Raw genomic sequence first — 23,154 nt, forward strand, 5'->3', positions numbered from 1 at the left:
AGTACAAGGACACTGTCCCGAGGAACAGATCGGTGCTGAGAGTCTCTTGAAAAGTAGGAGGATGCAGCCCCGAGGAGCGGGGGAGCATTGACAGTCCAACACAGCACGTAGGCACAACAAAGGTGTTCCAAGGGGCAGCCCCGAGGAGAGGGGAGCCTTGCAGAGTAGGACTTCAGGAAGTGCAGGGCCAGCCCGAGGAGCAGGGGAGGCCAGGAGACAAGGTCCCCATAAAGAGCACCCACTGGCCCCTGAGGAGCAGGTACCTGACAGAGTCTAAAGTCCAACAGAGTCCAATAGCATAGCCACAGGAACACAGAACAGGAGCTAGTAGAGACGTACAGAACTTGTTGCCAAGTCGGCTAGCTGAGGGTGAATGTGGAACTTAAGTACCTTGATCTGATGACAATATCAAACAGGGACGCCCCCGAGGTTCCCGCCGAAGAGGCTTCAAAGGAGGGCCCGGTGACGCATGTGCACACGCGCGTGCCTAGGAAGGCCCAGAGACAACATAGCTGGTGGCAGCGTCTCGGCCGCCACGAGGAGCCATGGGGAACGCAGCGGTAGAGATTGGCCTGTGCTGCGTGAAGACCCGGAGGGGGCTGGAGAACGGTGCAGGATGTAAGTAAGCGTGGTCGCAGCCCTCTGCGACCGACGAGCATAACAGTACCCCCCTCTTAAGGCCCCTCCCCGGGGGGTTGGGTTTGTGAGGATGCTTAGCATGAAACTGCCGAAGGAGATCCTTGTCCAGGATATTGGCCATGGGTCCCCAGCTGTTCTGCTCAGGCCCAAAGCCCTCCTATGTGAAGAGGTATTCCCATTTTCTTCCACGTTTCCTAATGTCTAGGACATCTCAGACCTGATAGGTGACATCTGCTTCAGAAGATAGCGGTAAGGGATCTGGTGGTTTCTTAGAAAATCCTGAGAGAATCAGAGGCTTGAGTAGAGAAACGTGAAAGGTATTGCAAATCTTGAGCGAGGAAGGCAGCTGCAGTCGGTAGGTAATGGGACCCAGACGGCGGAGCATCAGAAAGGGGCCAATGTACCTAGGAGCAAAGCAGGCAGAAGGCAGATTGAGCTGAATAAATTTGGTACTGAGCCATACCTTATCCGCAGGCTGGAACTGGGGTGCTGCGCGATGATGAGCATCAAAGGCCTTCTTCGGGGAGGAACATTACCTGGAGAGCCCTCTCCTTGAGAGAGGTTTGGTTGGGACTTTTCTGAGCGTTTTACTCCCTCAACGACGCACCCGGAGGAGAAATCACTTCCGTGTTCTGGCTCCGCCCCCCGTGATGTCACCGTCGGGGGACGGATTTTCCTGCCTTTAAAATCCAAGCGGCTACGGCGTGGAACCGGAGGAACATTACCTGGAGAGCCCTCTCCTTGAGAGAGGTTTTGTTGGGACTTTTCTGAGCATTTTACTCCCTCAACGACGCACCCGGAGGAGAAATCACTTCCGTGTTCTGGCTCCGCCCCCCGTGATGTCACCGTTGGGGGACGGATTTTCCTGCCTTTAAAATCCAAGCGGCTACGGTGCGCCGCCGTCGGCGCGCAGCCTAAGCCGCGCGCCAAAGGGGCGCGCCCCTTCTAAAAAAAAAAAAAAAAATTTTCTTGCCCACTAAAAGTTGTATTGTATCTTATGGGCAGGAAGAGGAAAGTAAAAGTTTGGACTTCCTCCCCTGGAGCTTCCTTGAGGGGACCGATGGACAGACACGTTGAAAGAGGGGTAAGTCAGGCTATAAGAAGGAATATCTCGGATATTTCATTTTCTTCAGGATCTCCTGAAGTCCAACGACCACAGCAGTTAACTCAACCAAATCTTGGAGATTTAAATATTACTTCTCAGATTTTGAGTGACTTAGATAAAGTTGATATTCATTCCACAAAGAGAATACCTAATTTAGATATTGTTTCGGATCAATTGGACCCAGGCTCGATGGAAGCGGCTGGGGGATCCATTGTTCCAGAGAACATTACCCTACGGGATGTTTGGATGGCAGTAGATAACTTACAGAAAATAATGGCTAACTCTATTGAACAAAATAGAATTATTACCGCTGAATTTAAAAATGCTATAGAGGGGCACAGTAATCGTTTATCACAGTTAGAAGAACAAAATAAAAATCTGTCTACTCAAATAGATGTGCTCAAAGAAGTTAACAGTTCCTATATAAAGGATGGGTTAGTAATCCATAGACAGATGGAAAATCTTGAGAATCAAAATCGTGTGAGAAATTTGAGGCTATTAAACTTTCCAGAAACAAGATTAATATCTGCTATGGAATTACTGAAAAAATATTTAGTAGAGATATTATCTATTGAGTCAATTGACGAGGCCAGTATATCTAAAATATACTATGTTCCAAAATCTAGATTAAATACTCAAATGGGTTCAGAGGATATGGATACGGCACAACATTCTCCAAATTTAACCTCATTCTTAGAAGCGTCTCAAGATGATATATCACAGAGATCTACATTGTTAGTGACATTTTGTAGAGAGTGAGATAAGAATTTGGTATTGAAAAAATACTTTGAAAAAAAGGACTACAATTTTTGTGGTCAACGGATTCAGATATTTCCTGATGTGTCCAGGGCAACTCAAACTAGACGTAAACAATTTTTGACCTTTAAGCTTAGAGTGTTAGCCCTAGGGGCAACATTCTACTTAAAGTACCCATGTAAGTGTTCTGTGATACATCAGAAAAATAAATTTATCTTCCAAGATCCCTCCCATTTGGAGTCATTTTTGGTGGACAAGGAAATGGTTGAGAAATGAACTGCAAAAATTTATAATCTCTCCTTAATCTGTGTAATTGAATATAGTTTACTTTTTATTATTTCCTGTTATAACCTCCCGTGATGTGGACTAAATATGTTTAATTGAATGAAAAGAATGTGAGAATATTTATTATTACATGTTGATTACCTTCATAAAGCATATTTTCTTGTTCTCTTTTGCAATGTAAAATTGTTTAAAGAACTTAATAAAATATAAATTTAAAAAAAAAAAAAAAAAGGCCTTCTTCGATCTCTGGGCAGCTTGCTTAAGCAGTTGTTGGGTATTTTGCCACAGTTGATACAATTCTTGGGCAGTAGCTTGCACTGCTGGGGAGGCCATGGAGAGTGGGAGCAGAAGTGGAGGCAAAGGTTGGTGCTCATAGACCACCTGGAAGGGCGACGACCCAGTGGAAGTTGACAGATGGGAGTTTAATACGAACTCCACCCAGGGAAGGAGGTCGGCCCAATCGTCCTGCCGCAAACTCATGTAGGCTCGCAAAAATTGCTTTAGAGTTCTATTAGTCCTCTCTGTTTGGCCATTGGCTTGAGGGTAGTAAGCCGAGGTGAAGTCTAAGGAAATATTAAACTTCTTGCAAAGAGATTTCCAGAAGCATGCAGTGAATTGAACCCCACGGTCCAAGAGAATATGCTTGGGAAGACCATGGAGCCGGAACACATGCCGAAAGAATAATTTGGCCAGCTTGGGCGCTGTAGGAAGACTGGGTAAAGCCATAAAGTGCGCCATCTTAGAGAAGTGATCGACAGTGACCCATATGGTGTTATTCCCTTTGGAGACGGACAAATCCACAATAAAGTCTGCAGTGATATTGGTCCAGGGTTCGCTCAGAATGGTAAGTGGCTGTAAAAGTCCCCAAGGTCTTCCTGCAGGAGGCTTATGACGGGTACACTTGTTACAGTTTTGGCTGCAGTGCTACCGCCTCACCACCAGGGGTCCCTCTAGTGCTGGCTCTCCTGACAGGCTCAGTCCATCTCCTATGTCCACTCTATGCTCTGGGTGTGCCCTTATAACCCTGCCTGACAGTTGCCTCGGGGCTTCGGCATCGAGCTCACCTGGGCTCCCTGCTCTAGCCTTGCGCGGCCTTCGGGCCTTTCCTTGCCCTGCGCGGCCTTCGGGCCTTTCCTTGCCTTGCGCGGCCTTCGGGCCTCCTTCCTCGTTGTTCTCACCTGGCCTACAGGCCTTCTGACCTGCTTGCTCTGCTTACGGTGTGTGGCCTACGGGCCTTCTGTGTGTGTGTGGCCTACGGGCCTTCTGACCTGCCCTGCTCTGCTTATGGTGTGTGGCCTACGGGCCTTCTGTCTGTGTGTGTGGAGCCTACGGGCCTTCTGACCTGCCTTGCCCCGCTTATGGTGTGTGGCCTTCGGGCCTTCTGTGTGTGTGTGGCCTACGGGCCTTCTGACCTGCCCTGCTCTGCTTATGGTGTGTGGCCTACGGGCCTTCTGTCTGTGTGTGTGGAGCCTACGGGCCTTCTGACCTGCCTTGCCCCGCTTATGGTGTGTGGCCTACGGGCCTTCTGTGTGTGTGTGGCCTACGGGCCTTCTGACCTGCCCTGCTCTGCTTATGGTGTGTGGCCTACGGGCCTTCTGTCTGTGTGTGTGGAGCCTACGGGCCTTCTGACCTGCCTTGCCCCGCTTATGGTGTGTGGCCTACGGGCCTTCTGTGTGTGTGTGGCCTACGGGCCTTCTGACCTGCCTTGCCCCGCTTATGGTGTGTGGCCTACGGGCCTTCTGTGTGTGTGTGGCCTACGGGCCTTCTGACCTGCCTTGCCCTGCTTACTGTGCCCTGACCCAGCCTGAACTTAGACTCTGCTCATTGCCGCCTGCCCTGACCCAGCCTGAACTTAGACTCTGCTCATTGCCGCCTGCCGTGACCCAGCCTGAACTTAGACTCTGCTCATTGCCGCCTGCTCTGACCCAGCCTGAACTAGACACTGCTTATTGCTGCCTGCCTTGACCCAGCCTGGAACCAGACACTGTTTCTAGCTTCCTGTCTCTCTCCACCTGGAGCCACCCTGCTGGGTGGTGTTCACGCCTCCTGACCGGAGCCCAAGCGTAACACACTAGGGCAGGATTCGACGTACACTTGGGTATCCTTCCGAATAGTAGGCCACCAGTAGTATCGCTGCAGAATGGAAAGAGTCCTGGACTGACCCAGATGTCCAGAGGTCATAGAGTTGTGAGCCCTTTGCAAAACCTTTTGTCTTAGCGGGCGAGGGACCACTGTCTTCCCCAGAGGTATTGGGATGGTGGCAGACAAAATTACCTTCGCAGGGTCTATTATATGCCGAAGGGTATCAGGAACATCCTCAGCAACAAACGACCTGGAGGGGGCGTCGGCATGAGTATTCTTGTTGGCTGGGCGATAACGCAGTATGAAATTGAATCGAGTAAAGATGAGGGACTGCGGATACTTAGTACTTAGTTCTTGGACTTAATGTATACTTTCACTGACATAATGACAAGCTATAGCCCGAACGGCAGTTGGCAAAGGAAAATAGAGACGGCTAAAATAGTTTAAAGTATTTTATTTCATTCATATTTTATTACTTTTTATTTTACAGTACTTCTCTTACATAGCCTTTATATAATGCGGAGACCTGGAAAGATGGGGAGGGGGGATTGGGGAGTTAAATATTATGTACATATGTCAAATTATGCAACACTAAACAGTATAGCATTGTGCACCAGATTTGCGATATTACGGATTTGGCGACCTATTGTATTTACTATGTTTTCCACATGCTTGTTATATCTGAAGGTACATGATCCTGTGTATAATCATCTTTGCTGCGGTTCCTTTTACTTCTTGGTGTGTTCGCTATGTCTAACACTGTATATGTACTACAAATAAATAAAATATAAATTGCAAAAAAAAGAAGAGGGACCAGCGGGCCTGGCGATGGCTTAAACACTGAACGTGATGTAGATACTCTAGATTTTTATGATCCATGTATATGGTAATCTGGTGTTGTGCTCCTTCGAGCCAGGGTCGCCATTCCTCAAAGGCCAGCTTGATGGCCAACAATTCCTTATCCCCGATGGCATAATTACATTCCGCCGGCGAAAAGTGTTGGGAAAAAAAAGAACTGGGGTGAGAGTGTGAGTAGTGGAGTATTGACTCAGTACAGATCGTACTCCAACATTGGAGGCATCGACCTCAACCACAAATGAGCGCGTAGGATCCGGATTGTGGAGACAAGGTTCCTTCAGGAAGGCAGACTTGAGGTCCTGAAAGGTGGTCATAGCTTCGAGCGACCACTGGGAGGGGTTGGCTCTCTTGCGAGTCATGGGGTGAGTTGTGCGGTCAGGGTGGAATAATGGTGGATAAAAGAGCGATAGTAATTGGCGAAGCCAAGGAATCTCTGGAGGGCCTTGAGGCCTGTGGGTTGAGGCCAATCAGGGATGCTCTTTAATTTTTGAGGATTCATTTGAAACCCCTGACTAGACACCACATAGCCCAGGAAAGGAACGGTCTCTTGTTCAAAGGAGCACTTTTCAAGCTTGGCAAAAAGTTGGTTATCTCGCAGCGGCTGGAGGACACAAGAAACATCCCAGCAGTGGCTAGGCAGGTCTTGAGAGAAGACGAGAATATCGTCGAGGTATACAACCACACACTGATAAAGCATATCTCTGAAAACCTCGTTCATCAGGTTTTGAAATACCACGGGCGCGTTGCAAAGCCCGAACGGCAACACAAGGTATTCAAAGTGACCGTCGCGTGTGTTAAATGTTTCACGAGCAGCCAGCTTGTCCTTTAAACGGTTATCCAGGCCTCTGAAAAAGAGAGTCTTGAGACATTTGGGGTCCCAACAGAGTTCCGCTGCAAGAGTTTTAAACTCTATGGCAAATTCAGCCAATGATCTGTTGCCTTGCTTCAATTCAACCAAAGCAGAACCGGAGACAGAAGTTCGAGCAGGGTAATCAAAAAAGGATTTAAATAAGTCCATAAATCTTTCTATGTCCTGCAAAATGGGGTCCTTGCGTTCCCACAAGGTAAATGCCCAAGACAAAGCCCTACCATCCAGGTCTTGGAGAGAGCCGTAGGAAATAAAGATGGCTGTAAGGCAAAATGCATGCAGCACTGGTTTAAAAAATCCCGGGTCTTCTGGATTTCTCCGGAAAAACAAATTGGAGCTGCCAGTGGTACAGCAGTTTTTAAAGTTACCTCCTGTAACTGACCTTCATGGCTGGAAGCTGTGCCTTGAACCTTCTGTGTGTGTAGCTGATGAAACGCTGAAGTAAGTTTCTCCTAGGCGTCTTGCTGCTCCGAAATGCGCAGGGCCAGGCCCGGTATGGCCTGTAAGGCATTGAGCTGTGCCGGATCCATGGAGTTAGCAATCTGTTACTATTTGTGATAATTGTGGGTGGAGCCTTGGGCCGGTGGCAGATGACCACGCCCCTGGGGGAAGATCCCGAGAGGGACCACCGGTCAGGCTCAGAGTTGGGAGACAGACACACACTAGAACTTTTATTAAACTGTATAGTGACCCACTAGAAGTGGCAGTAGTGAGCTGGAAGAGCGCTGTAGTCCCTCAGGCACTGGAACAGCGATCCCAGGATGGCTGAGCTGTAGAGAAACTGAATATAGTGAGTAGGCAGAGTATGCAGAGTTCAGGAACAGGACCTTGATGGTAACACTCACACAATAGTCTCTTGAAGCAGACCAGGAGCTGGAATGAAGTAGGCCCTCGAGGAGCGAGTACCTGGTTCCAGGGAAAGCTCTGAGAGAGAGATGGTAACTCACTGGTGTTGTAGGCAGAGGTGACTTCCTGGCAGAAGTAGTAATCGGTAGCAGGTCCGGGAACGTGGGCCCTCGAGGAGCGAGTACCGGTTCCAGATTGCGACCTGAAAAGTAAGAGAGAGAGAGAGGCCCTCGGAGGAGCGGGTACCCCTGGGAAAGTCCGAGGAGGCAGAGTAGCAAGGTATGCAGAGAGCGAATCCCATGCGCAGCGATACCTGGAGAAAGCCCTTGCTAAAAATCTCTGACCATCATACACAAAACCATCCACCATAATTACACACTCCAGCTCAAAATCCCGTTCAACCTTCACTCCTCCACGAGACCAATCAGATCTGCCTATAAAGGATCCCTTTATACACCCCACGCCAAATCCACACTTCACTCCTCCATTCGGAAACGTGTATTCTCCACAGCCGGACCAGCTCAATGGAATTCACTACCACCAGAGCTTCGCCAAGAACAATGTCAATTCACCTTTAGAAAAAAACTGAAAACTTGGCTATTCGAACAAGCCTACCCATAATCAGACAATACTCAAATAACACTAAGCCACTAATACTGACTCTTAATGCAGTCACCTATTTGATACAGTCTTCCGCTGAGATCCTCAAGATTTGATTACAATTCCTCATCACATTCTCGATAAGCTACTTGATGTTAATCATTGTTTATGCTAAATTTATTTCACGTTAAATTATTTTCACTTTCATTCTAGCCCTATGTTAAAATAAGTTCCATTTTCCGACTTGTTCCAAGTTCTTCGCCCCTGTTATATGTAACTTTCTCTCTCCACACATTTACATGGTTTTTTCCCTTGTTTGATGTAAACCGATACGATAAGACATGTCTTGAATATCGGTATAGCAAAAATTAGTAAATAAATAAATAAACAGCTAGCAAAAACGAAGACCTTAATTATCCGGTGAGGATGATGTCATCTCAGGGGGATGCCCCTGAGGTTTGCGCCACAGCTGGTATTTGAGTCAGGGCTGCGCCATGCGCGCGCCCTTAGGCTTCAGGAGAACATGGTGGAAGGCAGTGTCTAGCCGGTCCGGGGACGCCGGAGGAGGTCAGCAAGATGACGCTGCGGCAGCCAAACTTCCATCAACCAAAAAGGGAGTCACAAAAGAGGTAAGGTGGGTGGAGTGAAGACGTCGGGCAGCGACGGTCGCAACAGTCTCTTCTCCAAACTGAACAGCCCTAACTTCTTTAGCCTTTCCTCATAGGGCAGCCATTTCATGCCCCATATCATTTTGGTCACCCTTCTCTGCATTTTCTCCAGTGCAGTTATATCCTTTTTGAAATGCTGTGACCAGAATTACACACAGTATTCAAGGTGGAGTGATACAGAGGTATTATGACATCCTACATTTTATTTTCCATTCCCTTCCTAATAGTTCTTAACATTCTGTTTGCTTTTTTGATTGCCACAGCACACTGGGCCGATGATTTCAATGTATTATCCATTATGACGCCTAAATCTCTTTCCTGGGTGGTAACTCCTAAGATAGAACCTAACATCGTGTAACTACAGCAAGGGTTATTTTTCCCTATAGGCATCACTTTGCACTTGTCCACATTAAATTTCATCTTCCATTTGGAAGCCCAATCTTCCAGTCTCGCAAGGTCCTCCTGCAATTCATCACAATTCGCTTGAGATTTAACTACTTCTGCATAATTTTGTGTCATCCACAAATTTGATCACCTCACTCATTGTACCCCTTTGCAGATCATTTATAAATATATTAAAAAGCACCCGTCCTAGTACAGATCCCTGAGGTACTCCACTGTTTACCTTTTTCCACTGTGAAAACTGACCATTTAATCCTACTCTCTGTTTCCTGTCTTTTAACCAACTTGCAATCCACAAAAAGCCATCACCTCCTATCCCATGACTTTTTAGTTTTCTTAGAAGCCTGTAGGGAGTTTGAGGGGGTGCAGAGATCTGTCTGCTAAAAGACACTGCTAGCTGCCCTCCCACCTTCTTTGCAATCCCAAATCAGGCAAAAGACAATGTGTATGCTCCTCTGAAATAGACTTTTTTTTAAATCAGATTTGTCAGGACATAGCATTTAGAAAATAACAATAATTCCTATCTTTAACATCCTAGCTACTATGCACCAGTTTTCCCTAAAGAAATTCTGTATCATGGGTAGTAACAAAACATGCCATAAACCTCAGCCTGCTTTGATGTAAATAATTATGGCTAACTTACCCCTGATTCTGACGTTCAGACGATTCTTCTGTTTACCTCAGACGCAGGTCCGGCTGGAGTCCTGGAAAGTGTGGATGGGGAGAGGCTTACTTTCTGGACTGGCTGGCAGAACTGACAGCTGGTTCTCACCTTTTGGGATAACAGGGAGATCTGGCCAGCTTCAGACCCTCCTTTCACTTCCAGGGACACCTCAGCACAGGCTCTTGCTCTCAGGACTTTCTCCCCAGTTTGGCGTTCAGGATTTGGGACTCCTTTTCCTCTGGGGGTCCATGCTGGTCCTCACTGCTCCCTTTTTGGCTTCCGGGTCGCTCTGCCAGGAGGTATGTCTTCTTTCCGGCCGCTTTCTTTTCTGGAACCAAACTTCTTTTCTTTCCTGGAACTGGGCCTCTTCTTTCCAGACTCGAATCTCCCTTTTTTCTTTTGGAAGCAGAACTCTTTCTTGAAAACAGCGCTCAAACGTTTTTTGGATCAGAACCTGCTTCAGCCTCCTTGTCCCCCAGTCTTATACTTCCCAGCTGATAAATATGCATATATGCATAACATCATGCATACCCTCTGTGGTGGGTGGAAGGTCTCTTGCTGCATTGCAGGTCCTTTTCTTACTTCGTGGGGGGGGGGGGGGTGTCCTCCACATTGGCAGGTCCCTTTCCCCCTCCCAGTTTCTTTGGGGAAGAAACTGTCAGGCTGTGTCACAGAGTCAGCATTATTTCAAACTGCTCTTCTTTGCAAAGGTGGGGGTCTTGTCTGTCCCTGACATACTGCTTAGGATCTTAAGTCATATTGTCTTTTCTGTATAGTTTCTTTATTTGCACAGGAACAGCAAATAGGAACATCTTATAACAGCTTCTATACTGCTGGAGACAAGGCCTCAATACTTCTTGGAACAAGGCCTTTAATTTCCACTGATGCAAGGTAGTTTAAAGTTCACCTAGGTAAAAGTCCTTCTCTTGCTGTAGCAGGGTTCTGGGCCTGTCAGAATTTATCTTGTGCATGGCTATCATAATTCATAACTAGTGTATCACTGCTAAACAGTAGATATTGCTCTACAAGCCTCTCATGTGGGACTTTGTCGAACACCTTCTGGAAATCCAAATATGCCACATCTACCACTTCACCTTTGTCAACATGTTTATTCACCCCTTCAAAAAAAAAAAATGTAGATTTGTGAGGCAAGACTTCCCTTGGGTAAATCCATGTTGGCTGTGTCCCATCAAACCATGTCTATCTAAATGTTTTGTGATTTTATTCTTTATAACAGTTTCCACGATTTTTCCTGGCACTGAAGTCAGGCTCACTGGTCTATAGTTTCCCGGATCACCCCTGGATCCCCAGAACTAGTCAAGAAAGGCATTGTTGATCTAGTAATATGGTATCGCTTTATATATGTTTTGTTTTTATTTGTTAACCTTTATTGCCGTGCATTCAAGTGGATTAACCCGGAGTATGCTACTTTACTCTGGTTAATGAAGGTGTCTGACCGCCCCTTCCCACGTCCAGTGCTAATGCGCTGACGGCCTCCACCCGGCAGGGGCCGCTACCAGCTGAGGCTCGGCCGGGCGTCGGGGGTCCGCGATCTCTCTTAGTTGGTTGGCGAAACTGAAAGTGAAGAGTTGATTGTTGTTTGGGGGCCCGCGGCGTGAGGAGGGAATCCCGTGCTCTCTCCGGGGCATGCGGCCGCCCCTCTGCAGTAGCACACGGGCACCGCGAGCAGCTCATGGCTGACTGTTTTGACCGGGCCCCCGGGGCTGGTCGGGGACGGGGCCGAGCGGCGCTGAAGCCGGGCGGAGGGGGGCAGCCGCGGTTGCAGCAGGAGAGCACCCGCGTATCCGGCTTCAGGGCCCTGTCTGGCGAGCAGCAGCAGCAGCAGCAGCAGCAACAACAACAACAACAACAGCCGCCGCCGCCATCCCCAGCGCAGAAAGCGGCCTTCGTCCAGCAACAGGAGCCGCTGAGGCCGCCCAAAACCTGCCCGCCGCATACCGCCGAGCTCTCCACAGGTACCCCCTCCCCCACGGCCTGCATGTGTCTTTCTGCCCTTGCGTGTGCCTGTGCACAACTCACCCCGCCCCCCATCCCCTGTGTATTTATTCACCGCCTCTTCTTGCATGTGTGGAAATTACCATTCCCTCTTCTGCATCGCTCTCGGAACCTTGCAAGCTGATACAGGAGAAATTCTGGGTGAAGAGACGTTGGCGCCAGGGAAAGGAACCTGCGCCCGGCGGGCCCCCAATGCTCGATCAGGAGGGGAAGAAGCTGAGAAGGGAGTAGGGGAAGGAGAGTGCCGGGAGGAAGCAAGGGTCCCTGGCGCGAGGGGAAGCGAGAGTTAAGAAAAAGAGGGGAAACATCAAAATAACGAGCAAAAGAAAAACAGTACAACAAAAATAAATTAACTTTGGCTTCTAAAATGTTTTGGCTGGGGTCTTTTTAAAAAAAAATGTTTCCACCCGTGTACATACGCTTACCCATGCCATGCTTATTTCTGCATTTGTATTTATAATGCTTTTTTTCCATGTATGCATGCTTTATACACGAAATATATGGGAACATGTCTAAGTTGTATTCTTTTGGAGTACCTCATATCTGGACATTGTTTTTGTCTATTCATCTCTATATTTCTTTATATACAACCCAATTCATCTGTGTATGTATTTTACTTCCTTCTCCTCCCTTTAATGTACACCCCTTTTTTTCATTGACAGTATATTTCTATCTGCTTTGTATGCCTCAACTTATCTATTGCTCCTAAATCTTTCTCCATAAATATCTCTCCATTCATCCCGCATTATACGTTCAGTCTGGGATGGCCAAATTTCAAACATAGTTTTGAGGAATGTTTTTTTATAATATTTATATAGAGAAGTGGAATATGCCTTAAATTCCCACTTAAATATATTGGGTTGAATGATGAATGGAGGAATTAATGAAAAAAGCTTGTTTTTTTCCCCTCCCCAAGCTTCTCAGTTCCACAGTGCAATTATTTATTTGTGTTTTATTCTTAATTGTTTAAATTTATATTCAACCTTTCAGGTGGTTTAAAGTGGATTACTTTAGGTACTTGCCGAAGGTCACAGGGGGAATTGAATCCTGGCTTCCCAAGTTGTAGCCTGCTTCTCTAACCACTATACGACTTCTCCACTCCATTTTCTTTATTGTATTAGCCTTAAAAACATTTTAACCACTCCCTATTAAATTCATTATGGTTTTCCCAACCTGTACTTGTCCCCCATTCTCCCTTTCATCCTTACCAATCTGGCTACTCTCCATGGGAGATATACTCTTTAATTCATGTACATCATCACACTATCTGATATGAAGGGGAACTGGACCAGTATGTTATTTCTGCTGCCTATCTTGAGGAGGGTGTCAGAACTTGTTTGTGTTCTGTTGGTCCTGCAGGCATTGAGGTGCTGAGCTCTGGGGAAGCAAGAGGTAAAACTCTACTTGGAACTTTGCCTAGAGCTTACAGTCACATACTGTTGGTTTTGTTTTTTTTAATTATTAGTCAAGCAAAAAAGTTAGGCTCTGTTTTAATATCACTGGAGGGCACAACAATCAGTTTCATATAATTAAGGGACAATCAAAAAATACCTTCATAAAATAAATCCTATGAGAAGGGGTATCAGAAAATGGTGTCCTTGTGAAAACATAGATCATAGTCATTTAACCCATAAAAAGTATTTTATGATTTGCAGATTGCTAGCAAGTGTTGCAGCAAACATGCTCAATTTTTTGTGCAACTCATAGAAAAAAATCTTGATTCAGAAACTCAAAAATTGAATGATCACAGGAGTTCTCTTTATCTAAACTGTGTAGAAAATATCTTAATGTCTTCTGCTTCCATAGAGTTTAGATAAAGGAGTTGTTATTATGATATCCCCTATTTTAAATCATAATAGATCTTGCTTGTCACAAGAATGTAATTTGTTCATAGAGGTCTGAGAAGTCTTCAGTGATATTATTGCTTAGTTATTTGAATCCTTGCTGAGTTACCTTGAACTGTTATTTAACAATTCAACATAATTAGATTTCAGCCAGCCTAGGGTTAGAGCAGCAGACTTAGAACCAGGTCAGCTCTAGGATTCAAATCTCACTGATATTCTTTGTGACCTTGGGCAAGTCACTTCATCATCCATTGGCTCAGATAGAAATCCAGATCACAAACCCTCTGGTGACAAAGAAATACATACAGTACCTGAATGTGATGCAATTTGAGCTACCAGTGAAAAGACATGAGCTAAATCTAAATAAAGGTTATTTCAAACTTTTGGTAATTAATTTTTGTAACTTGGCAGTCTTCCATTAAGTGAAATTAATTCCAAAAGATCAGGGGCTGATATCTTTGAATTTTGTGATAAATAATAGGACCTTATCCATCTAAAGTGAAATTTTGTGATCCATCCCATTGAATTTAAAATCTGTTGTTCCTGAATCAAGAAAAGTTTTTTGGGCCAGTATCTCAGCCACTAGGTCAACTAGGAAGTATGATAACTCTACCTTGTACCATTTACTACAGGAAAAAAAATGACAACTATTTAAGACTCTTGAGGATGAGTATATAAGGCCCTAATCCAGTCTATGTATATCTTGTGAAAGTGATATATATGCAGAGTAACAGAAACTACAATTTGAGCTTGTCAAAGACTTTATCTGGCAAAATGAAGAATAAGCAGTCTTTTGAGTATTAATGTCAAATGTTGGGAGACATGTTCCACGAAAAGCTTGAACTCCTGCATATGATCCCAGAGCAGGCCAATGTCATCCGCTCCAATTTCTTTTTTGAAATTACTATGTCTGATGGCTTTCACGTAGGTTCTATAAAAAAAAAATGTTATCTTCCTCCAGTGCTATTAAAGGTCTTCAGTTATTTTTGCAGAACTGCCCAGTTAACTCCAGTAATTTATCTGATGCGGTAATCGCTCTGAAACATAAAAATGGAAAAGACTGATTAGACCCAAATGCATATTCGCCTAAGTATAAGATATATTCTGATATAAAGCAACTAGCTGAAGTGTTACAAGTGACATCAGAATATCAACCCAGATGCAATTGAGCACAATTGAACGGGTTTATAAAAGGGTGTTTAAGAACATAAGAAATTGCCACGCTGGGTCAGACCAAGGGTCCATCAAGCCCAGCATCCTGTTACCAACATGATCTTAAAGACCTCTATCATATCCCCCCTCAGCCGTCTCTTCTCCAAGCTGAACAGCCCTAATCTCTTCAGCCTTTCCTCATAGGGGAGCTGTTCCAGCCCCTTTATCATTTTGGTTGCCCTTCTCTGTACCTTCTCCATCGCAACTATATATTTTTTGAGATGCGGCAACCAGAATTGTACACAGTATTCAAGGTGTGGTCTCACCATGGAGCGATATAGAGGCATTATGACATTTTCCGTTTTATTAACCATTCCCTTCCTAATAATTCCTAACATTCTGTTTGCTTTTTTGACTGCTGCAGCACACTGAGCCGACGATTTTAAAGTATTATCCCCTATGATGCCTAGATCTTTTTCCTGGATGGTAGCTCCTAATATGGAACCTAACATCGTGTAGCTACAGCAAGGGTTATTTTTCCCTATATGCAACACCTTGCACTTGTCCACATTAAATTTCATCTGCCATTTCGATGCCCAATCTTCCAGTCTTGCAAGGTCCTCTTATAATATATTACAATCTGCTTGTGATTTAACTACTCTGAATAATTTTGTATCATCGCAAATTTGATAACCTCACTCGTATTCTCTTCCAGATCATATATATAATATTGAAAAGCACTGGTCCAAGAACAGATCCCTGAGGCACTCCACTGTTTTACCTTTTTCCACTGAGAAAATTGACCATTTAATCCTACTCTCTGTTTCCTGTCTTTTAACCAGTTTGTAATCCATGAAAGGACATCGCCTCCTATCTCATGACTTCTTAGTTTTCGTAGAAGCCTCTCATGAGGGACTTTGTCAAATGCCTTCTGAAAATCCAAATACACTACATCTACCGGTTCACCTTTATCCACATGTTTATTAACCCCTTCAAAAAAATGAAGCAGATTAGTTGGGCAAGACTTCCCTTGGGTAAATCCATGTTGACTGTGTTCCATTAAATCATCTTTCTATATGCTCTACGATTTTGATCTTGAGAATAGTTTCCACTATTTTTCCTAGCACTGAAGTCAGACTCACTGGTCTATTATAGTTACCTGGATCGCCCCTGGAGCCTTTTTTTATTTAAATATTGGGGTTACATTGGCCACCCTCCAGTCTTCAGGTACAATGGATGATTTTAATGATAGTTTACAGATTTTAACTAATAGATCAGAAATTTCATTTTTTAGTTCCTTCAGTACCCTAGGATGCATACCATCCGGTCCAGGTGATTTGCTACTCTTTAGTTTGTCAATCTGGCCTACTACATCTTCCAGGTTCATAGTGATTTCGTTCAGTTCGTCTGACTCATCACCCCTGAAAACCATCTCCGGAACTGGTATCGCCCCAACATCCTCATTAGTAAACACGGAAGCAAAGAATTCATTTAGTCTTTCTGCAATGGCCTTATCTTCCCTAAGAGCCCCTTTAACCCCTTGGTCATCTAAAGGTCCAACAGACTCCCTCACAGTTTCTTGCTTCGGATATATTTAAAAAAGTTTTTATTATGAGTTTTTGCCTGTATGGCCAACTTCATTTCACATTCTCTTTGCCTGTCTTGTCAATGTTTTACACTTAACTTGACAATGCTTATGTTTTATCCTATTTTTCTTCAGACGGATCCTTCTTCCAATTTTTGAAGGATTTTTTTGGCTAAAATAGCCTCTTTCACCTCACCTTTTAACCATGATGGTAATCGTTTTGCCTTCTTTCCACCTTTCTTAATGTGTGGAATACATATGGACTGCGCCTCTAGGATTCTATTTTTAAACAATGTCCAAGCCTGTTGAATACTTTTAACCTTTGCAGCTGCACCTTTCAGTTTTTTTCTAAATATTTTCCTCATTTTATCAAAGTTTCCCTTTTGAAAGTTTAGTGTTAGGGCTGCAATTATTTACTTATTGTCCACCTTCCAGTTGTTAGTTGTGTACAGTATTGTAAAATGAACCATGAAAATTGTATTCATCTCAGAGAAAATAGGAGTACTTTCACCTGTCCTACAGCAGATCCCGATTATAGTAACATTTTGGCTAACGGTGAGCCAGTTTTGTTTCCATATTTATAAATCATTTGTTTTGAAAAACTTTGTATTTTTCTATTTTAATTATGCCTCTGCTCTGTGTTTCTGCAGGGCTTTCAAACAGAGCTGCTGTTTTTATATTGATAATGCAAATTTGTCAGGTTGAGGACCTACACACACAAGCCATGCTAATTGGAAATTCTAAACAGGATTTTATTCAAGTGTGCCCTCAACAGAAATACAACTATGTCCTGGCTTATGCTTTACAGGATTTTAACAAAAGACACAGGTCCCCTTAATGCTGGGACAAGCAGGGGATTTAGGCCCAAACAACGTAAGCAGGTTTAAAAACAACACTCGCAGCCCACTCAAAGGTCTGATTTATCCAGTCGCACAGTCGCAGACAATCTGGGTTCTCAAGGGTGGTGTTACAGTCTGATGACAAGACCTGCAAGTAAATTCTTTGCTAGTTCAAGGCCACCCAGAGATTCTTTGCTTCTTCTCCAGAGACTTCTCTCTTTTCTTTCATTTTTTGTATATTACTAGTAGGGTTTATACTTTTCCCTTTAATGCTGCATTTAAAGTTTCCCACAAAAGAGTAGGCCTTTATATTTAAAGGAGTGCAATTTTAGGAATTTCTTGATAGCTTCTGATATCTTACAAATCTTGGGATTAAGAACATAAGAAATTGCCACGCTGGGTCAGACCAAGGGTCCATCAAGCCCAGCATCCTGCCCCCAACAGAGGTCAAAACCAGGCGGCAAGAACCTGGCAATTACCCAAACACCAAGAAGATCCCATGCCACAGATGCAATCAATAGCAGTGGCCATCCCCCAAGTAAAATCGATCAATAGCCATTAATGGACCTCTCCTCCAAGAACCCATCCAAACCCCCTCCGAACCCAGCTACACTAACTGCACTAACCACATCCTCTGGCAACAAACCCCAGAGCTCTACTGTGCGTCGAGTGAGAGAGAACCCTCTCCGATTAGTCCTAAATGTGCTACTTGCTAACTTCATAGAATGCCCCCCAGTCCCCCCACCACCCGAAAGTGCAAACAACCGAGCCATATCCACTTGTTCAAGACCTCCCACGATCCCAAAGACCTCATCACATCCCCCCTCAGCCATCTCCTCTCCAAGCCAAACAGCCCCCCTTCAGCCCCTCCCCACAGGGGAGCTGTTCCATCCCCCCCACCACCCTGGTTGCCCCTCTCTGCACCCTCTCCACCGCAACCACACCTCCCTTGAGATACAGAGACCAGAACCGCTCACAGCACTCAAGGTGCGGTCCCACCATGGAACGACACAGAGGCACCACGACACCCCTCTAAGATTTATTAGCTGCTATAGACTGAGATATATTTAGCAGTATCCAAATGGAATGATGATCAGACAGATGACAATATATATCTACTGATTTTGGTCAAAGTAGTAAAATCAATGAAGTATAAGAAATAATGTATGTAGTTTATGGCTGGCTGGATGAATATTTAAAACTCCATATGTTCTCAAGACTCACTGTTTGATCAAAAAGTTGATACCATTTGTCTGATTCATCTAAGGATTGAGACGAACATTCCAATTTCTTCCCTTTATCAGAGGAAAAAAAAAGAAAGCAGGAACTATGTGAATGAGGTCTCTAGAAATCTCATTTTGATCCAAGTGGAACCCTAGACATTTACTAACGTAAAATTAATTGAAAATACAAAACACACCATCACAAAGCGCCCACCAGGGTCACAATAAGACTATTGATAATTAGTGGCAATACCTTGTGGCTAACTCTCCCCTTGCTTAGGGATCATTCTCTTTTTACAGATTTAAAAATACTGTTTTTCACATCCCTATTAAGAGTGGGGGTGGTGACCAGCAGCATGAGGTAGTGTGTTTGGGCTTGCTGCGGCCACAGGAATAGTTCAGGAATATAACAAGACTGGACCAACTTAGTTATGGTGTAGGTATTTACAATGCTTCAAAGATAATTAGAATCAAAATAGTAGCTCACCTTTTGTCAGGCACAACTGATAAGTAAATGTCCATTGTCTGGTGTATTGTGAAGGCTTACTAGCTGCCTTAAGGAGACATGGTTCAGTGCGCTTTGGTGGAGTGCACTGTTAACCTGCGTTTGGGCGCGCGTTTTCAACTCTCTAGCTTTACCCCTTACTGAATAAGGGGTAAAGCTAGCGAGTTGAAAACGCACGCCCAAACACAGGTTCGTCTCAATCCTTAGATGAATCAGACAAATGGTATCAACTTTTTGATCAACAGTGAGTCTTGAGAACATATGGAGTTTTAAATATTCATCCAGCAGGGACAATACCTTTTACTATCCAGCCATAATACATATAAACTACATACGTACACCCTCCGACTTAATATCATGGCAATATTAAGTCGGAGGTCCCAAAAGTAAAAAAAAAAAAAAATTAAAAATCGGCCCGCGGATTGAAAACCGGACGCTCAATTTTGCCAGCATCCGGTTTCCGAACCTGTGGCTGTCAGCAGGCTCGAGAACAGACGCCGGCAAAATTGAGAGTCGGCTGTCAAACCCGCTGACAGCCACCGCTCATGTCAAAAAAGAGGCGCTAGGGACGCGCTAGTGTCCTTAGCACTTCTTTTTACCATGGGCCCTCATTTAAATACTGAATCGCGTGCCGGGACGCTCTCCCGCAACTTTTACTGAATCTGCCTGTAAGGTAGAATGAGGGAGTTATCAGTACACTCTGACACATACCCTCCCCCTCAGCTCGGCCATGTCTGGTCAAGCATCCAGACATGCCCGGGGCACACCCTGGTTCTGTCTCAAATTCCTTCCCCTCTGGCTGTATTGTCCTGAACATCCATGAATTGTCTCCATAAGTTAGAAAATGGGGATAAGCTTGGAGAGGACAGCTGCTTCTAACAAAGCTTGTCCTGGGAAGGTCATCATGAAGAGTCTAACACGTTTGTTCGTCCCCATGTATACATGTTACTGTCTCTATTTTCTTATTATTAATATGTCCTTGAAATAGTAAGTCCTGGTGAATGAGCGTTTTGCTGCAGCCAGAATCTATTAAGGCCTGGGTAGAGACTCCAAAAAAAAAATAAAAAAATTGCAAGTTTTGGATTTGACAACTTGTGATCCCTAGCATTTTCTCACTGCACTCGCTCCGTTTGCCGCTCTTCCATGCGGCGAACAGAGCGAGTGCAGTGAGAGATCGGCCTGCGCGATCGGCGCCGGAGACCCATTAAATTATTCTCTTACCCTCAGTCGCCGCCAGCGCCGACCACGAGGCAGCCCCGACCTGGGACTCAGCCTTCTTCTTCCTCCTCCTTCTCTCCTGAGCCAAAGCAGAACAGCCAATCAGGGGACAGCCCCGACTGGCCTTTAAAGTACCGTGGCAGCCAGGCAAGCCCTCTTCCACACGGCGAACGGAGCGAATGTAGTGAGAGATCGGCCTGCACGATCGGCGCCGTAGACCCGCTGGGATAAGGCCATTAAATTATTCTCTTACCCTCAGCCGCCACCAGCGCCAACCACAAGGCAGCCCTGACCCGGGACTCGGCCTTCTTCTTCCTCCTCCTTCTCTCCTGAGCCAATCAGGAGAGCCAAAGCAGAACAGCCAATCGGGGGACAGCCCCGACTGGCCTTTAAAGTACCGCGGCAGCCAGGCGCCATGCGCCGAAGGTGCGCGACAAAGGGGCAGGCCCCTTTGTGCGCCCCTTCGTGCAGCCCCTGAGAGAAGCCGTAGCCACACCGGGCTGCAATCCCACAATCTCTCACATTAGCTTTGCTTCAGAGCTCATCAAGCTTACCACTATCTCTTCAGTCACCTTCGGAACTTGATTCCTGGCCTGGCTACTCGAGACTGACCATTCAAGCACAATTCGGATTGACCCAAACCTCACCGGCCATCGCCTGCTCCGCCCTCTCCTCTCACAAATTCCTTCAGCCGGATCATCACCTCTCACATTCTCCAGGATGCACTCCTCTGCCATACCCATAACTTACAATCACTTGGCTAGACCACCAAAATCAATTGTTCGCCCTCCCAGCCATCAACAGAGGCTCATTCCCATCATGATATCTCCAGTCACACAAATACTCGGCCTAGCACTATTCTCATTTACTCTATTAAACGCCCAATCCATTACCAAGAAAACACACATACTTAATGACTTCCTTGTAGAAACCAATCCAGACATCTGTGCTATCACAGAAACCTGGTTGAAACCCACAGACACAGTGTTTGGGGTCGCAGTATTGCGACCCCAATCAGCTCCCCATTCAAACTTAAGACCTCCTCTCAATCCCCAGACTCAAAAAAAAAAGAGGAGGAGGGCTGCTCTTAGCAGCAAAAAAAGGGCTAGGCCTAACCCTACATCTCTCAAATGCTACAACTAATCTGGAATTTGCTTATTTTAAATGAAAGTTTCTTCAAATAGGCCTAATCTACGCTCCGCCAGGAATTCTTGAATCTGACCCATCTCCGGTCATCGAACTCATCGCGAAACACTTCGCAGATAAACCTGCCATCCTGATGGGTGACTTTAATCTGCATGTGGATGCTACGCCACTCTCTGCAAAACTCTACTCACCACTCTCAGCAATTTGGGATTCAGGCAAATTGTCAACAGTCCAACCCACAAAGCAGGCCACACTCTGGACCTCATTTTTATAAATGAGGGCATCTTGCTACCTGCCAACCCAATATGCTCACCAGTCCCATGGTCGGATCACCAGATCATCTCAATGGTCCTAGAGATCAAGGAACACCCTCCCCAGGCTGCCCCTACAACCTCGGTAACTTTCAGGAAACCCTGTTCCAGAGAACTCCTCAGCACGCAGCTCTCCAAAGAATTAGCTCAACTCGACCTGTCGGACGCCAATACTGCGACCTCGTCTTGGACAAACATCACCAGCAAAGTAGCAGATCAAACATGCCCAACGATCACTAAACACTTCACCCTGAGAGGGACAACAGAAAACCTTGGTTCACACCTGAACTGAAGTCCCTCAAACAGGATCTTAGAAGTAAAGAACATATTTGGTGTAAAAACCCCTCCACAATAACCCTAGCTGCCTTCAAATCCTGCACTGTTCTCCTACGTTTCAGCCCTCACCAAACTGTCCACTCCTCCCAGACGACCAAGCCACCAGTAAAGCCAATGAATTGGCCGATTACTTTGAGAAAAAAATCTACTCTCTCATCGCGCCCCTCAAAGCGCCCATTCCTTCGTCGTCGTCCTCACTCTCCACCGGTCAGCAACGTAACACATCGCTAGTCTCCTTCAAACAGACGTCTTCTCTAGAAATAGAAAATATCCTCAAGAAACTTAAACCCTCTTCACACCCATCAGACCATATTCCGTCTAACTTGCTCCTGACCATTCAGAATACCATTGCTAAACCTTTAGCAGACATCATAAACTGCTCCTTAGCGCAAGGTCATGTTCCAGATCAACTAAAGCTTGCAATGCTTAAACCTCTATTAAAAAAAACCTGACCTTTCACAGTCAGACCCAGCCAACTTCCGCCCCATAGCGAATTTGCTGCTGATCGCCAAACTCATGGAAAAAGTCGTAAACAAACAACTATCTGAATACCTGGAAGAAAATGATATTCTCGCCCCAACACAATTTGGCTTCCGCAAGGCTCTAAACACGGAATCATTACTATCTTCTCTCTCTAACACCATCCTCCTAAACTTGGAAAAAGGATAACCATACCTACTCGCTCTTCTGGATCTATCCGCAGCCTTCGACACCGTGAACCATACGATCTTATTACAGCATCTGGCAGACATTGGCATTAAAGGATCTGCTCTCAACTGGTTTAAATCCTTCCTCGAAAACAGGTTTTGCAAGGTGAGGATCAACAATAAAGAATCACACCCAGTCAGATCCAACATGGGAGTTCCCCAAGGATCATCTATCTCACCCACTCTATTCAACATCTACCTCCTCCCGCTCTGCCACTTACTCACTACCTCTATGCGGACGACATCCAGTTTCTCATCCCTATCACTGAGTCGCTTCAAAAAACCTGGTCCCATTGGAATAGCTGCCTTCAAGCAATCAACAGACTTCTCTCAAGCCTCAACCTCATCCTCAAAACCAACAAGACTGAGATCCTTCTAATAGCTCAGGCCAACAATAACAATCTTCTCAACTCCTCAAGTTCTTCCCAACTAGCCAAAACATCAATTAATCATTCATCACATGTAAGAGATCTGGGGGTCCTGCTCGACGACCAACTTA

The 23,154-nt window shown here is 45.3% G+C and overlaps 1 protein-coding gene across 3 annotated transcripts in view; it reads left to right on the plus strand.

The window, feature by feature from the left end:
• The first annotated feature begins 11,318 nt into the window (after nt 1-11,318).
• The window catches only part of PAIP1 (poly(A) binding protein interacting protein 1), a 233,979-nt gene continuing 222,143 nt past the window's right edge, over nt 11,319-23,154 (plus strand). For 2 of the 3 annotated variants that reach the window (XR_003852745.1, XM_029577749.1), the window contains exon 1: nt 11,319-11,749. Coding sequence is in view for 2 of the 3 variants with exons in the window: in XM_029577749.1 (XP_029433609.1) it covers nt 11,467-11,749 (283 nt within the window). In the remaining variant the exon portion in view is untranslated. The remainder of the gene's footprint in view (nt 11,750-23,154) is intronic. The other variant, XM_029577741.1, reaches the window with a different exon arrangement.

The sequence above is a fragment of the Rhinatrema bivittatum genome, chromosome 1, assembly GCF_901001135.1.
Source record: "Rhinatrema bivittatum chromosome 1, aRhiBiv1.1, whole genome shotgun sequence".
Taxonomy (NCBI): domain Eukaryota; kingdom Metazoa; phylum Chordata; class Amphibia; order Gymnophiona; family Rhinatrematidae; genus Rhinatrema; species Rhinatrema bivittatum.